The sequence below is a fragment of the Emys orbicularis genome, chromosome 1 (genome assembly GCF_028017835.1).
Source record: "Emys orbicularis isolate rEmyOrb1 chromosome 1, rEmyOrb1.hap1, whole genome shotgun sequence".
Lineage (NCBI taxonomy): Eukaryota > Metazoa > Chordata > Testudines > Emydidae > Emys > Emys orbicularis.
Genome location: NC_088683.1, coordinates 202,036,442 through 202,051,890, shown reverse-complemented (window position 1 = coordinate 202,051,890; position 15,449 = coordinate 202,036,442). Strand labels below are relative to the sequence as shown.

Sequence of the window (15,449 nt, the reverse complement as noted above, 5' to 3'; positions counted from 1 at the left end):
CAAAACTAGGATTAGGATTCAGGGGTTCTTAATTCCAAGTCTTATGCTCTCAGGTCTCCCCTCTATCTGTGTATTGCAACATATTTTTCCTGCTTGTGGTTTTACGTTATCAGCTCTTAATGGCAGGGGCTGGCTAAGCACAATTCACTTACTGCATATTACTGTACTATGTACACTTGTAGTACTATAATAACACCATCTTGATCAATTAAATCTTAGACAAACCTAGCCAAAGAGAAACCTGCTAGAGTTGTACACAGATGACGGATTGATGTCTTGGAGGGGATATTAACAGACTCCACCTCTAGATGAGAAGTCAGGAAACTAAGTGCCCACAAGGTACAGTCACTCTAAATATCTGATCACACTAGCAAGAGAGAACACATTGCCATAAAGAACTCTCCTCACCCTCTTCCCCTTGTACTGCATATTCCTTTTGGGAGATTTAAATATATAATGAAAACCAAATACTATTATATTAACAAAAATAAAAGATTAACAGCAATGAAACCATGGGATCTAATTAAACTGAATCAGTTCTCAGACAGAATACAATATACACTGTCCAAAAGCTACACTATCATCTACAATTAATATATTACCAGAAGCTTCTTCAGATTTACAAAACACATGGCTGATCACCTCACTCTTGGTACAGTTTTTTGTGGATACAGCAAAAATAAAGTCCCAGAGTTCCCTGAGCTGTGTTTAAGGTGATAAAAACTTTTCTTGTATTGTAATAATGCTGACATATAATCCAAAAAATATTTTAGTTTGAGAAGATGCAAACTCCAGCATTTCTAAGTTCCTTGCTATTTATAGCAGTCTGTGTTGCAACTGAGGATTTCTGCATACGAAAATAGTACAGGAAAAAGGGTTTTGTTTGTTTTAAGTGGGATGCCTTTCACTCAGCATGAAGGCAACAGTTCCAGCAGGCAACAAAGATCCTAGAATATTGGTAAGTCTTTTAGAGAAGAGAGACATTCAATAAGCATATTCCATTTTTCTCTGGTACACCCAGTCCATTAAACTCTTCCTCTGTCCATCAGTATTATTTTGAAATGCTTTGTTGTCCTGTATAAAACTAACTAAATCTGTATGATCTGAAGAAGTTTTCTTCCAGTCACTCACCCACTGTAGAAACGCTTCCATTTTGCCATAGAACTTTTTCAGCATTTCCCACCACCCCCCACTCAGTACCTGAAAGAAGTTCCACAACAGTGTGTAAACGATTATGCAGCAAGCCCAAACACTTAGACATTGCCATTCTGAGGTGCTGAATGTCCCCAATAAACAAGGAAGTGCATTTGGTAGATTGATTTAAAATGAAGGCAAGTGATGGAGGATGTGCTCTGTTCACTGTTCTTGACTCTCACAATGGAGTTCAATCAAAAACTTAGCCACCCTAATTAACTACTGTTAAGCCTCTAGTTTCTAAACTGAGCAGCAATGACAGTATCTTTTGCTCAGCCCTCACATGACCGGTGTTTGGTCCTGATCCTGTGAATAGCTAAACACATGAGTAAGAGCTTCTCTATACACAGAGAAGTTATACCAGTAGAAAGTAGGGTATGAATTTAAACTACTGGTTATATTGGTATTACTCCTTGTGTGGACAGACTTATTCTGGACATTCATTTTGGAAGGGATTTAAACTAAGCCAAAAAAAAAGCCACTCTTACTCCAAAATAAGAGTGTCCACATGGTAGATAACTTGGCAAAAAATATACCAAAAACTCTCTGTCAGACCATTCCAAACTGCAGTCACAAGTTTTCCACATATTCAAGAATGTTTTAAAGTGGAAAAAATGTTCTATATTTCATTTTCTTTCCACTCATTCAAACCTGAAAAAACAGCTGAAGGTATTTTCTTCAATCTTTCAAAAAATAAAAAAAATCCACTTTTGGGGAGAAGCCAAACAGGGAAAATTTTACCCCAAAGGTGAATACTTCAGAAAGTTTTGAGCATATGAAAACATGAAACCAACAAAAATATATTTGCATTCTAAACTATAAAGTACCGTATATACTCGATCATAAGCCGGTTCGTTTATAAGCCAACCCCCCCAAGATGGATACATAAAACTGGAAATTTTTTATAACCCGTTCATAAGCCGACCCTATAATTCAGGGGTCAGCAAACTTTGGCTCCCAGGCCATCAGGATAAGCCGCTGGTGGTTCGAGATGGTTTGTTTACCTCGAGCATTCGCAGGCACGGAGGTAAACCTAAGTAAACAAAGTGTCCCGGTGCGCCAACTGCTTACCCTGACGGGCCGGGATAGCAACTGGTGGGGAAATTTTTTTGGGGGGGAGAAGCTGGGAGTCAGGGGATAACCCCTGTGACCACCCCCCACATTACTCCACCCCTAGCCCAGGACCCCCACACTCTCCCCATCCCATCCCTTCCCACCTTATCTGGGAAGGGCCAGGGGAGGATGTCTCTGACCTGGCTGGAGCTGCTCCGGCAGGCTGGGCAGCACGGCCGCAGACTGCTCCGGCGGGCCAGACCGGGCGGCGCGGCTGCAGCCTGCTCTGAGGGGGGGCCAAGCGGCACAGCTGCAGCCTGCCAGCCCCAGAGCTGCGGCTGCTTTGGAGGCTGGAGGGAGAGCAGCGTGGCCAGAAGCGGAGAGACTCTGGCCCCGCCTCTTCCCTTCTGTCTCTGCTGGCTGTGCTGCCTCTCCTTGCTCCCTCTGTTGGGGGGAGGGGCTGTGTCCCAGCTCTCCCTCTCTATACCCGTTCATAAGCCGACCCCCTTCTCTGGTGCTTCCTTTTTTTACTAAAAAAATTAGGCTTATGAACAAGTATATACAGTACTTGCTGCCAGCATAAGGGCTGTATTAAATAAGCAGCAATTATGCAAGGCTACATGCTAGCTTTCTGTATATATGTATCTATCTCTACACCATTACATTGCCTAATTTATTATTCTGAGCCTTATCTGGGTAACAAATAATACCAGCCTTAAAAACATAATATTTCATTTAATTGTACATTTTTTTATATTCTTCAGGACTTTGATTGCCATACCGTGAAGCCTAGTCAGCACTAGGAGCGGAGAGAGATTCAGTCATGCTCAATAAGGATGAAATCTTCAGAGATTTTAGATAAAATATGAAAAAATCTCTACTGAGCATGTGTGAAGTAAGATTTCTCAAGGTGTTATAATTTGGCCATATTTGGTCAGATTTTCAAGGGCACAGCAAGAGGCACATTCATCCCTGATACAAAGGCCACATCCCTGCTAAATTTCAAGTCTCTGATTTAAAGCATAGGGGTGCTAAAGCTGTTCAAAAAATAACAAGAAAACCTAAACGGTTGCCAGAATCTTCTAACATGGGCAAAAAAAGTGTTTTTTCCCTAGGTTCAATTCTCAGAAACAGCTTAACCATTCTGGTTGAAATTTTCCAGAAAAGTATATTCAGCCTTAGGCAGCCATCTGGCATGGAAAACTTCAGCCCAAATGCTTAAAGTTTGGCAAAGTTATAAGCAACTGAAAACATGATCCTATAATGGGAAGTGTCAGGCGACCTCAATAATATACAGCATTCATTACCAGCACAGGTGTGGTGGGGTTTTTTTTGTTTTTTTAAAAGAATAAAGGCAAATACTGTACTTTGCCTGTATTGCATCTTAAAGGTAGGCACATCTAGGCAGTCTGTCCCCACCCCAACCCCTATATGACGGGCACCCACTTACAGCTAGGTGTAGGCGCTGAAGACACTGAAATTCGCAGGCAAAGCTGTGACCCCCGCTGCCAGCCCAAGACAGCCAGAGCAGGAGCAGCACTGGGGTCTGTGCTGCTTTCCCGTAAGCCAGAGGTGCTGTTTTCACGCTCCTCTCCCCCGACCTGGGGGGGGGGGGAGGGGGGAAAGAGAGAAAGAGAGCTGTTTTCACCACCAGTGCCCCTCCCACCCCACCCCAATCAGGAGGGGAACAAGCTTGCCCAGGCCAGGAAAGAAGCTGCCTGCGAGGAAGTGCCAGCTGCCTCTGGAACCTGGCATGGACTGTGAACTGCTGGAGCCGAAGCTGCATTTTGTTCAGAGTTACGAACATTTTGGAGTTACAGATAACCTCCATTCCCGAGCTGTCCGCAACTCTGAGGTTCTACTGTAAGTACTGAAAAATTAGCTTTAAAAAACTGTTAAAGGAAATCAGTTATTTTTAAATATATTAATTTGTCTCTAGAAAGAAAAATAGTGAGTTTTAATCTAGCGCCAAAAGTTTCTCTTAACTTCAGCCATGGATTTCACTGGGTTTTGACCAGTTTCTTACTATGGCATTCAAGTAGGTATGTTGTTGTTGAAATTTTGTTAACATTCCATTCCAAATCCATGTCAAGATAAAAACTATAATTCTGTAACAAACTAAAATTTCCTCCATTGATAAGGGTCACCAAATTTGTTTTTCCTGTACCTACATAAATTTGCTAAAATAAAACAAAATTAACATTTATAATCTATAATTGATTAAAGTACTTACATTTAAGTTGAAAAAAATGGGTTTAGGTTCATTGAGTTTAAAAGGATGATTGTAGAAAGGGCGTTCTTCCTCCTCTTCATCAGAATCATGAGGCTTGTTCACGATCACGTCATCTGTGCTTTGTGCAATCTTCTTGCATTTCTACCAAAAAATAACTCTGAATCAATCTGAACATCTGGACAGAAACATTCCTTATTTCTACAATGACAAATTCGTTGAAATAAATATTTAAAATCAGGAATAAAGGAATTATAAAGGAAGAGTTGATCGTTTGGGGAAATCTTTAAAAAAAATTCAACTAGCATGAACGTGTACCTCTGCCATTTACTTGTACATTCTCTATCCATTGAAGTGTGTCCATCTTGTCTAGATAGGCTTTGAGCCCTACTCTTATATCCATCGAGAGCCCTACTATAATCAAAGGGGCTGCATGGAGCTATTTGCAGGATCCAAGGCTCAAATTATGAGCTCTTCAAAAGCACAGACTGTCTCTTATTATGTGCTTGTACAGCACTAGCACCCAGGACAATGGGGCCCCTCCCCTGATTGGGGCTTTTAGGCACCACAACATAAGTGTTTAATAATAGTAGTAGTAGTAATAAATAAAATAAAATAATAAATAATAATAACAGAAGACAGCTCACTTATTTAGTTGACCTGCAAGAAGATTTCCACACAAAATGACTGCAAGGAAAAACCCAAGAAACAATTACTGGTTTTCACTGGCAGTGCAGAAATCTTCCCAGGTGCAAGAGTTTTAAAAGAAAGACTAGGACACCTCTGAAATGTTTTGCAAGTTAGAAGAACTGAACAGGACAATCCCACTTTGCATACTGTGGAAGTGAAACCTAAAAATGTACAGTAAGTGGGGCGGTGCTAAAAATAAATCTATTTGGCAGTCCAAGTTGTTACTCTTCCAAGAATATGTAAAAGCAACTTTAGGGTAGGCAGTAACACTATGACTGGAATATGAGAGAACAAATATTTTCCTGAAAACAACTGGTGGACTAGCATTTAATAACAAATTACTATTTATTACTTATAGACTGGCTTGTACTTTTTGCTCCAGAGGTATCTGTAACTGCATTGGTTTGAGGTGAGTTTGAGAACATTATAAAGTTGGAAATTCTGACAGCCAAAATAATTAATGGTGTTTTTCTGTCATGAAAAGGAGCAAAGAAAATAGTGGCAATGTCACCATTCATCATTATATATTAGTAACAAATTGGAGACATTACATGGCTCAGGGGATTGGTAAAAAGATTTAGAGCCAATCATCTATAACTTATTGGTTCAACTCCAGTTCATATCAACAGCAATCAGAAGTTATAACCATTTGATGATTGTTTGATGGCCTATTCGGAGTTGAGAAGGAGCCATACCACAAAAACTACCATTGCAATGGCACACTTCTTGTCAGTCGTGTGCTATTATCTGTGTCAAGTCCCTCCAAGTCAAGGTTCAAGCACATCTGTGTCGTGGGGCAATGGGGGGGAAGCCTGCACTGCCACTATACCGTGTTATACTTAATATGTGGATAGTCAAATTTCAGTCTTTATTTATGTGAAATGGCATTTTTATTTCATAAAAAAGCTTAGATGTCAGAACTGTGATAGTTTTTTAAATGACACAATGGCATCTTTGAATAGAAATTTTTCAGTGTGAAAACTTGAGAACACATCCCAGAACTTAGCAAAATCAGACAGCATGAAGTTTCCTGTGACAGAAGAAACAAGGTGCAAAGATTTCTTTCGTGATCTGAACAAAAAGAACTTTAATATACTGCAACTGGTACAGGTCATAATTTTAATCATCAAATTCTGTCCATGGGTATGCATAGGTAAGTCTCAACAAAATCTAGAGGAGCTGAACATGTGCAGTAAAGGATAAAATTTGATTCAGAGAGTAAAAAGTGTTAAATTTTTATATTTTTAAATTATAAGAGTCAGTGACTGACTGCTATAAGATGACAAATATCAAATTTTCAATATTAATATAAGTTGTGAAGAAAACATGATAAACAATTAGGGTTCAATCTTGCAGTCTTCCCACAAGCAGACTTTCAGGAGAATTAAACATACAGAATTACAGCTTGACCAGACACCTAGTTATTAACAGTAACAGTTGGTTAGTTATTTTCAAATTTAATTTCCTTACCTCAGTGAGCTCCTTTATTGTATCTCTTGCTGACTTCTGAGTAACTTTCTCCTCCTTCTTTGCTGGAGCTATAATAGGCAGTAGGCTTGGTGGTAAGGGGACACCAGCCTTAGCACACATGGCAGCTGCATTAGCTTTGGCTATTTCAAGTAGCTGGGCCTTGTCTATAAGAATATTAAATATTAATTAGTGGGCCTTTAAAGATTTCTGAAGGATAACGTATATGTATAGACATACATATATACCGTATATACTCGATCATAAGCCGGTTCGTTTATAAGCCGATCCCCTCAAGATGGATATGTAAAAATGAGAAATTTTTATAACCCGTTTATAAACCGACCCTATAATTCAGGGGTCAGCAAACTTTGACTCCCGGGCCATCAGGATAAGCCGCTGGTGGGCTGAGATGGTTTGTTTACCTCGAGCGTCCGCAGGCACGGAGGTAAACCTAAGTAAACAAAGTGTCCCGGCGCGCCAGCTGCTTACCCTCACGGGCTGGGACAGCAACTGGTGGGGAAATTTTTTGCGGGGGAGAAGCTGGGAGTCAGGGAAGTAACCCCTGTGACCACCCCCCACATGACCCCACCCCTAGCCCGGGACCCCCACATTGTCCCCATCCCATCCCTTCCCACCTTATCTGGGGAGGATGTCTCTGGCCTGGCTGGAGCTGCTCCGGCAGGCCGGGCAGTGCGGCTGCAGCATATTCCAGCAGGCTGGGCCGGGTGGCACGGCCTCAGCATGCTCCAGCAGGCCGGGCAGCGTGGCCACAGCCTGCTCTGGGGGGGGAGGGAGGGCCGAGCGGCACACGGCTGCAGCCTGCCAGCCCTGGAGCTGCAGCTGCTCCAGAGGCTGGGGGGAGAGCAGCGTGGCCAGAAGCGGAGAGACTCTGGCCCCGCCTCTTCCCTTCTGTCTCTGCTGGCTGTGCTGCCTCTCCTTGCTCCCTCTGTTGGGGGGAGGGGCTGTGTCCCACCTCTCCCTCTCTATACCCGTTCATAAGCCGACCCCCTTCTCTGGTGCTTCCCTTTTTTTACTAAAAAAATTCGGCTTATGAACGAGTATATACGGTAATAATTTTAGGACCAGTTGCAATACTAAATCAGTTTTTCCACCAGGCCAAACTTTATGAAAGTAAAAACAGCACACACACACATACACAAAATGTTATTCACACTTTATATATATTTAAAAGTAACATGGAACATTGCATTCACTTTTCCTTCATATCACAGGAGGCATATAATTAAAGAGACTTGCATAGGAGGAAAAAATTGGGTCTGTGCATTTTTTTTTATTTTTGCTTCTTTATGGTGTATAAAGGCCTAAAGGGTTCCTTCCCCACCCCCCAAAAAAAGAGTGTTAGTTTTTTCTGCTTGGTTTTTACTTTAGAAATTCAGGTCTGTGAGACTTGAGAAACAGTGAAACAAAAACTTTACAAGAGTGAGAAAACATGAACTGAGAAGGGAAAAAGTCCTTACGAATACCTAAAATTCCAGGTGGGTGGGTGTGTGTATTTTGGTCGATGCCTATTTAACTTAATTGACTAACATTTTGGAGACATTGTTTAAAGATTCAACATCATGGCCTCTTATATTAAGGTGAACGTTCACAATATTCATCCTCTAAGACATGTGAAAGGTACTCCCACAAAAACTATAGAAGACCAGAGTTGACATTCCTGATATTTCTCAGGTAAAAGTGAGGGGGAAAGAAGAAGTCATAAAGAAACAAAAATGGGGCACAAGCCCAATTTTTCTGAAATCCTTTGCAGCTCACTTTTAAACCATTCCTTGAAATAATATCTCAAAACACTGAAAGTCAACTAAAAAGGACAATATTAAATATACCGACTATAACCAAAACAATCAGGAATTTAACAAGCATTTTATGTCATAGGTTAAACACTATGAATATATATCTCAAACTGTTAAGAAAATTATTACATATTAAAATTTTTTAAACATGACAAGATTTTGCTTTTTCATGGAAAATAAATGTGGCTTCTAATGTGTAGATGAGTCAGGTAATGGAAATACATGAAGCATATCTGTGTATTCTAATAATTGTGACTCTTAAACCACTTTCCAAAAAATCCTGCAACAACCAAATAAATGAAGTATCACCACCTTAAGCAAGGAGTTACACAGGTAAACCCTCACATATTAGGATGAGATTCCCCTTACTTTTTAAGCAATGAAAAAGATCACACAGCTTCATAGCTTGCAGCTACAGAAAGGCCTCCAAGTGAAGCTTTAAGTGAAACTGCAGCGGCAGAAGCTCACCTCCCCGAAAAGCGCTCTCACTCCCCCAGGGAAAGCTGAACATGCTGAGTAGGGGCTACATCTCTGCTCATGCTAAACCAGCTCTTGTTTCCGGATATTTTCTCCCTCCACTGGCTCCAACAATGTGGAATGGGTGGGACAAGGCAGCATGCTGAGCTGTTCAACTCTTCATCCTCTCATTTCTTCAGGCAATGAGACTAGCTGGGGTTGGGAACAATTTAATAATCTGCCTCCCTCCCCAAATGCCGTGAATATAAAGCTACTCTAGCACCTGTAGTATGGCTGAGAGAGGGAAAAGACAAAGGAGTGAAGTGAGGGGCATAAGATGTGGCCCAAGGTGAAGTCAGGAAGCAGAGCACACACAAGGAACAGAAACAAAACTATTCCAAAAATCAGGGAGAATGGATAGGAACAGATAAACCAAAGAAAATATATAAATGACTTATTTATTTTAGGGTGGGAGTATACTGAAGTTTCTTTCAGCTACCAAAATAACTATTACATCTAAATAACCAATAGCAAAAAAGAAACTCAAGAAATATCAACTCGTCACTACAATTCTTCACAGTGGGGATTCCTCCTCTTCCCCAAAGATAAAAATTAAATTGAAGCTCTGCTCCTTGTGGCAGGAAAGAGGCAGAGGATCCAAGAAAACAATGTGTGATATTACTGTTTTTAGCCTTAATTTTTGGTTGGTCTCCATTTTTGCGTAAAGAGACACCCCCCCAGTCATATCAGAGTCTCAAAATCTGTTGCATCTTGCCACACAGTTGAAGAGCTGTTTTCAGTGCTATAATCATATATGTGATGTTTGGTTATGGTCATGCCCTCAATAAAGAGTTTAAGTTCCTCACATTTCTAGGTAAGTCGTCTTCCACATCTTGATCTGGAAGTCATTCCTGATGCAGGCAGCAATCAATGAGGAGCAAATGAACTTCCATACTACAGCTTTCCAGCATCTGGAATAACATCCCAGGTGTCTTGAGTCTTGCCTCTGACTAAGGCTGCCTCAGTCACCAGTCTTATGTGGAAACGTGTAGTTAACATAATGGATTTCTCTGCTCAACAACTTGGGAACCAGCTAGTTGCATCCAAATATTGCCACCTTACTATGTGATACAGAATAGAATATAGGGACACTGACAACCTATGCATGGTGGCAAAGTGAGTAGATCTATTCAATATGCTCAGTGATTTCAGCCCAGCATCCTTAAACGGTTCTAACTTAAAAGAAATAGTTTCAATACAGGGAAGCTCAGCTCCTAAGGGGAGTAAGTAAGGAAGAGTCACTAGATTTTTCCTCCTCAAGCCCCATGGAAATTTGGAGTGCATCACATGAATCCTCCAGTTCACATCCTTTGTTAACCAGATTACTTGCTCAGTCCTGCCTGTTTTCATATAAAGTAGGAGGTAGTTTTGAACAGCAACAGAGAAGCTGCGAATGAGGTAAGAGAATTAATATGACTGGCAAAGAAACATTATGCTGACTGTAGAGGGCTCCCACATGTATATTTTGTTTTCCATTTTCTTAAATAATGTGCTATATGCTCTTGGGGAAAAAATGAATCTGGTGAATCACTGCATCTTAACAAAAACATTAAGGCCTTGATACTACGATTACAATGTGTGGGCAAATCCTTGTGCACTTGCACCTGAAGACTCATAGCCTCAGTGTTCATCGTGAGTGCAGGGGTCTGCCTATGTGGAGTAGGCTGTAAAATCCTGTACCCTTCACGTTTTTCCGCTGCATTTTCAATCAAACTACACACTCGAATCCTCTTGAATCCCCTAAAAGTGCATACTCAATGCCAACAAAAAGTCTGTTATTAAAATTAAACAATTGCTTAGAAGAGATTCCTGATGAATGCTAGGGTTTCACTCTATTATCTTCATCAGAGGCAGAACAAAGTTTACATAGGTCAACACTACACAGCCATGAAAATGACTGACGATAAGAGCATTACTTACCTAAGTCTGTAAGACGTTTAGGTGATCTGCTTGAAAACTTATCGGATGATCTGGACCTTCTCTGACGGTCAGGTGATCTGCTATAGCATCTTCTTCTCCCAGGTGATCTTGATCTTCTTAGTCGAACTGGTGATTTGCTAGAGCTTCGTCTTCTTCCCACTGACCTAGACCGTTTTCGTCGAATAGGTGTTCGACTTCTGGTCCGTAACCTGAGCACTATTCGGTGATCCCTTGAGTTTGATCTTCTTCTTCTTCTATCAGCAGACCTTGATCTGTTCCTTTGAGATCTTTTGTGTCTCTCTCTTGATAAAGACCGTCTCCTTTTTGACACTGATCTTGACCGAGTCCTCCTTCTCTGTCTTGAACGTGACAGAGAGCGTGTCCGAGACCGATGATTAGATTTAGATTTTGACAGTCTTTTACGTGTTACTGACCGAGACCGATTTCGTCTAGACCGCGATTCGCTATCATGTTTTTGTGGTTTGCGCTCAGAGGATTTAGAGCGCTTACTTCTAGACCTCTGTGAAGACTCTTTGACCTCTACTTTTTCAACTGATTTGGATCTAGACTTGTGACGTTCAGAAGATTTGGAGCGTTTTCTTCTAGACCTTTGTGAAGACACTTTGCCCTTTGTTTTTTCAACAGATTTCGATCTAGACTTTTGAAGTTCAGGAGACTTGGAGCGGCTACTCCGAGACCTCTGTGAAGAATCTTTGCCCTTTATTTTTTCAACAGATTTGGATCTAGACTTTTGAAGTTCAGGAGATTTGGAGCGGCTACTCCGAGACCTCTGTGAAGAATCTTTGCCCTCTATTTTTTCAACAGATTTCGATCTAGACTTTTGAAGTTCAGGAGATTTGGAGCGGCTACTCCGAGACCTCTGTGAAGAATCTTTGCCCTCTATTTTTTCAACAGATTTGGATCTGGACTTTTGAAGTTCAGGAGATTTGGAGCGGCTTCTCCGAGAGCTCTGTGAAGAATCTTTGCCCTCTATTTTTTCAACAGATTTGGATCTGGACTTTTGAAGTTCAGGAGACTTGGAGCGGCTACTTCGAGACCTCTGTGAAGGCTCCGCAACCTCTATTTCTTCAACAGATTTGGATCTGGACTTGTGACTGTCAGAAGATTTGGAGCGGCTACTTCGAGACCTCGGTGAATAATCTTTGCCCTCTATTTTTTCAACAGATTTGGATCTAGACTTTTGACGTTCCAAGGACTCCGGGCGGCTGCTTCGAGACCTCTGTGAAAGTTGCTGAACCTCCAATTCTTCAACAGATTTGGATCTGGACTTGACACGTTCAGAAGACTTGGAGCGGCTACTTCGAGACCTCTGTGAAGGCTCCTGAACCTCCAATTCTTCATCAGATTTGGATCTGGACTTGCGACGTTCAGAAGACTTGGGGCGGCTACTTCGAGACCTCTGTGAAAGCTCCTGAACCTCCATTTCTTCAACAGATTTGGATCTGGACTTGTGACGTTCAGAAGATTTGGAGCGGCTACTTCGAGACCTCTGTGAAGAATCTTTGCCCTCTATTTCTTCAACAGATTTGGATCTGGACTTGTGACGTTCAGAGGACTTGGAGCGGCTACTTCGAGACCTCTGTGAAGGCTCCTCAACCTCTATTTCTTCAACAGATTTGGATCTGGACTTGTGAGGTTCAGAAGATTTGGAGCGGCTACTTCGAGACCTCTGTGAAGAATCTTTGCCCTCTATTTCTTCAACAGATTTGGATCTGGACTTGTGACGTTCAGAAGACTTGGAGCGGCTACTTCGAGACCTCTGTGAAGGCTCCTCAACCTCTATTTCTTCAACAGATTTGGATCTGGACTTGTGACGTTCAGAAGACTTGGAGCGGCTACTTCGAGACCTCTGTGAAGGCTCCTGAACCTCTATTTCTTCAACAGAGTTGGATCTGGACTTGTGACGTTCAGAAGACTTGGGGCGGTTACTTCGAGACCTCTGTGAAAGCTCCTGAACCTCTATTTCTTCAACAGATTTGGATCTGGACTTGTGACGTTCAGAAGACTTGGAGCGGCTACTTCGAGACCTCTGTGAAGGCTCCTCAACCTCTATTTCTTCAACAGATTTGGATCTGGACTTGTGACGTTCAGAAGATTTGGAGCGGCTACTTCGAGACCTCTGTGAAGAATCTTTGCCCTCTATTTCTTCAAGAAATTTGGATCTAGATGTATGACGTTCAGAAGACTTGGAGCGGCTACTTCGAGACCTCTGTGAAGAATCTTTGCCCTCTATTTCTTCAACAGATTTGGATCTAGATGTATGACGTTCAGAAGACTTGGGGCGGCTACTTCGAGACCTATGTGAAGAATCTTTGCCCTCTATTTCTTCATCAGATTTGGAACTGGACTTGTGACGTTCAGAAGATTTGGAGCAGCTACTTCGAGACCTCTGTGAAGAATCTTTGCCCTCTATTTCTTCATCAGATTTGGATCTGGACTTGTGACGTTCAGAAGACTTGGAGCGGCTACTTCGAGACCTCTGTGAAGGCTCCTCAACCTCTATTTCTTCAACAGAATTGGATCTGGACTTGACACGTTCAGAAGACTTGGGGCAGCTACTTCGAGACCTCTGTGAAGAATCTTTGCCCTCTATTTCTTCAACAAATTTGGATCTAGATGTGTGACGTTCAGAAGACTTGGAGCGGCTACTTCGAGACCTAAGTGAAGGCTCCTCAACCTCTATTTCTTCAAAAGATTTGGATCTAGATGTGTGACGTTCAGAAGACTTGGAGCGGCTACTTCGAGACACCTGTGAAGGCTCCTCAACCTCTATTTCTTCAACAGAATTGGATCTGGACTTGACACGTTCAGAAGACTTGGAGCGGCTACTTCGAGACCTCTGTGAAGGCTCCTCAACCTCTATTTCATCAACAGATTTGGATCTAGATGTGTGACGTTCAGAAGACTTGGAGCGGCTACTCCGAGACACCTGTGAAGGCTCCTCAACCTCTATTTCTTCATCAGATTTGGATCTGGACTTGTGACGTTCAGAAGATTTGGAGCGGCTACTTTGAGACCTCTGTGAAGGCTCCTCAACCTCTATTTCTTCAACAGATTTGGATCTAGACATTTGACGTTCCAAAGACTCAGAGCGGCTGCTTCGAGACCTCTCTGCAGGCTCCTGAGCTTCTATTTCTTCAACAGATTTGGATTTAGACGTGACACGTTCAGAAGACTTGGAGCGGCTACTTCGAGACCTAAGTGAAGGCTCCTGCACCTCCATTTGTTCAACAGATTTGGATCTGGACTTGACACGTTCAGAAGACTTGGAGCGGCTACTTCGAGACCTCTGTGAAGAATCTTTGCCCTCTATTTCTTCATCAGATTTGGATCTGGACTTGTGACGTTCAGAAGATTTGGAGCGGCTACTTCGAGACCTCTGTGAAGGCTCCTCAACCTCTATTTCTTCAACAGATTTGGATCTAGACATTTGACGTTCCAAAGACTCAGAGCGGCTGCTTCGAGACCTCTCTGCAGGCTCCTGAGCTTCTATTTCTTCAACAGATTTGGATTTAGACGTGGCACGTTCAGAAGACTTGGAGCGGCTACTTCGAGACATCTCTGAAGGCTCCTCAACCTCTATTTCTTCAACAGATTTGGATCTAGACATTTGATGTTCCAAAGACTCAGAGCGGCTGCTTCGAGACCTCTCTGCAGGCTCCTGAGCTTCTATTTCTTCAACAGATTTGGATTTAGACGTGGCACGTTCAGAAGACTTGGAGCGGCTACTTCGAGACATCTCTGAAGGCTCCTGCACCTCTATTTCTTCAACAGATTTGGATCTAGACATTTGACGTTCCAAAGACTCAGAGCGGCTGCTTCGAGACCTCTCTGCAGGCTCCTGAGCTTCTATTTCTTCAACAGATTTGGATCTGGACTTGTGACGTTCAGAAGACTTGGAGCGGCTACTTCGAGACCTCCGTAAAGGCTCCTCAACCTCTATTGCTTCAACAGATTTGGATCCGGACTTGTGACCTTCAGAAGACTTGGAGCGGCTACTTCGAGACCTCTGTAAAGGCTCCTGCACCTCTATTTCTTCAACGGATTTGGATCTAGACGTGCGACGTTCAGAAGATTTGGAGCAGCTACTTCGAGACCTCTCTGCGGGCTCCTGAACCATTATTTCTTCAACAGATTTTGATCTGGACTCGTGACATTCAGAAAACTTGGAGCGGCTACTTTGAGACCTCTGTGAAAATTCTTTGCCCTCTATTTCTTCAACAGATTTGGATCTAGACTGTTGATGTTCCAAGGACTTGGAGCGGCTACTTCGAAACCTCTGTGAAGGCTCCTGAACCACTATTTCGTCAACAGATTTGGATCTATACATATGACATTCAGAAGACTTGGAGTGGCTACTTCGAGACCTCAGTGAAGGCTCCTGAGCCTCTATTTCTTCAACAGATTTGGATCTGGATTTGTTACATTCGGAAGACTTGGAGCGGCTACTTCGAGATCTCTGTGAAGATTCTTTCCCCTCTATTTCTTCGACAGATTTGGATCTAGACTTGTGACGTTCAAAAGACTTGGAGCGGCTACTT

At 42.3% G+C, this 15,449-nt stretch overlaps 1 protein-coding gene across 1 annotated transcript in view; it reads right to left on the bottom strand.

The window, feature by feature from the left end:
* Positions 1–15,449, bottom strand: part of SON (SON DNA and RNA binding protein) — a 57,714-nt gene that overhangs the window by 30,075 nt on the left and 12,190 nt on the right. The window contains exons 6-11 of the mRNA XM_065422042.1: positions 14,051–14,116; positions 11,621–11,815; positions 11,015–11,455; positions 10,888–10,948; positions 6,638–6,801; positions 4,481–4,621 (exon numbers count right to left, since the gene is read on the bottom strand). Coding sequence (XP_065278114.1) covers positions 4,481–4,621; positions 6,638–6,801; positions 10,888–10,948; positions 11,015–11,455; positions 11,621–11,815; positions 14,051–14,116 — 1,068 coding nt within the window. The remainder of the gene's footprint in view (positions 1–4,480; positions 4,622–6,637; positions 6,802–10,887; positions 10,949–11,014; positions 11,456–11,620; positions 11,816–14,050; positions 14,117–15,449) is intronic.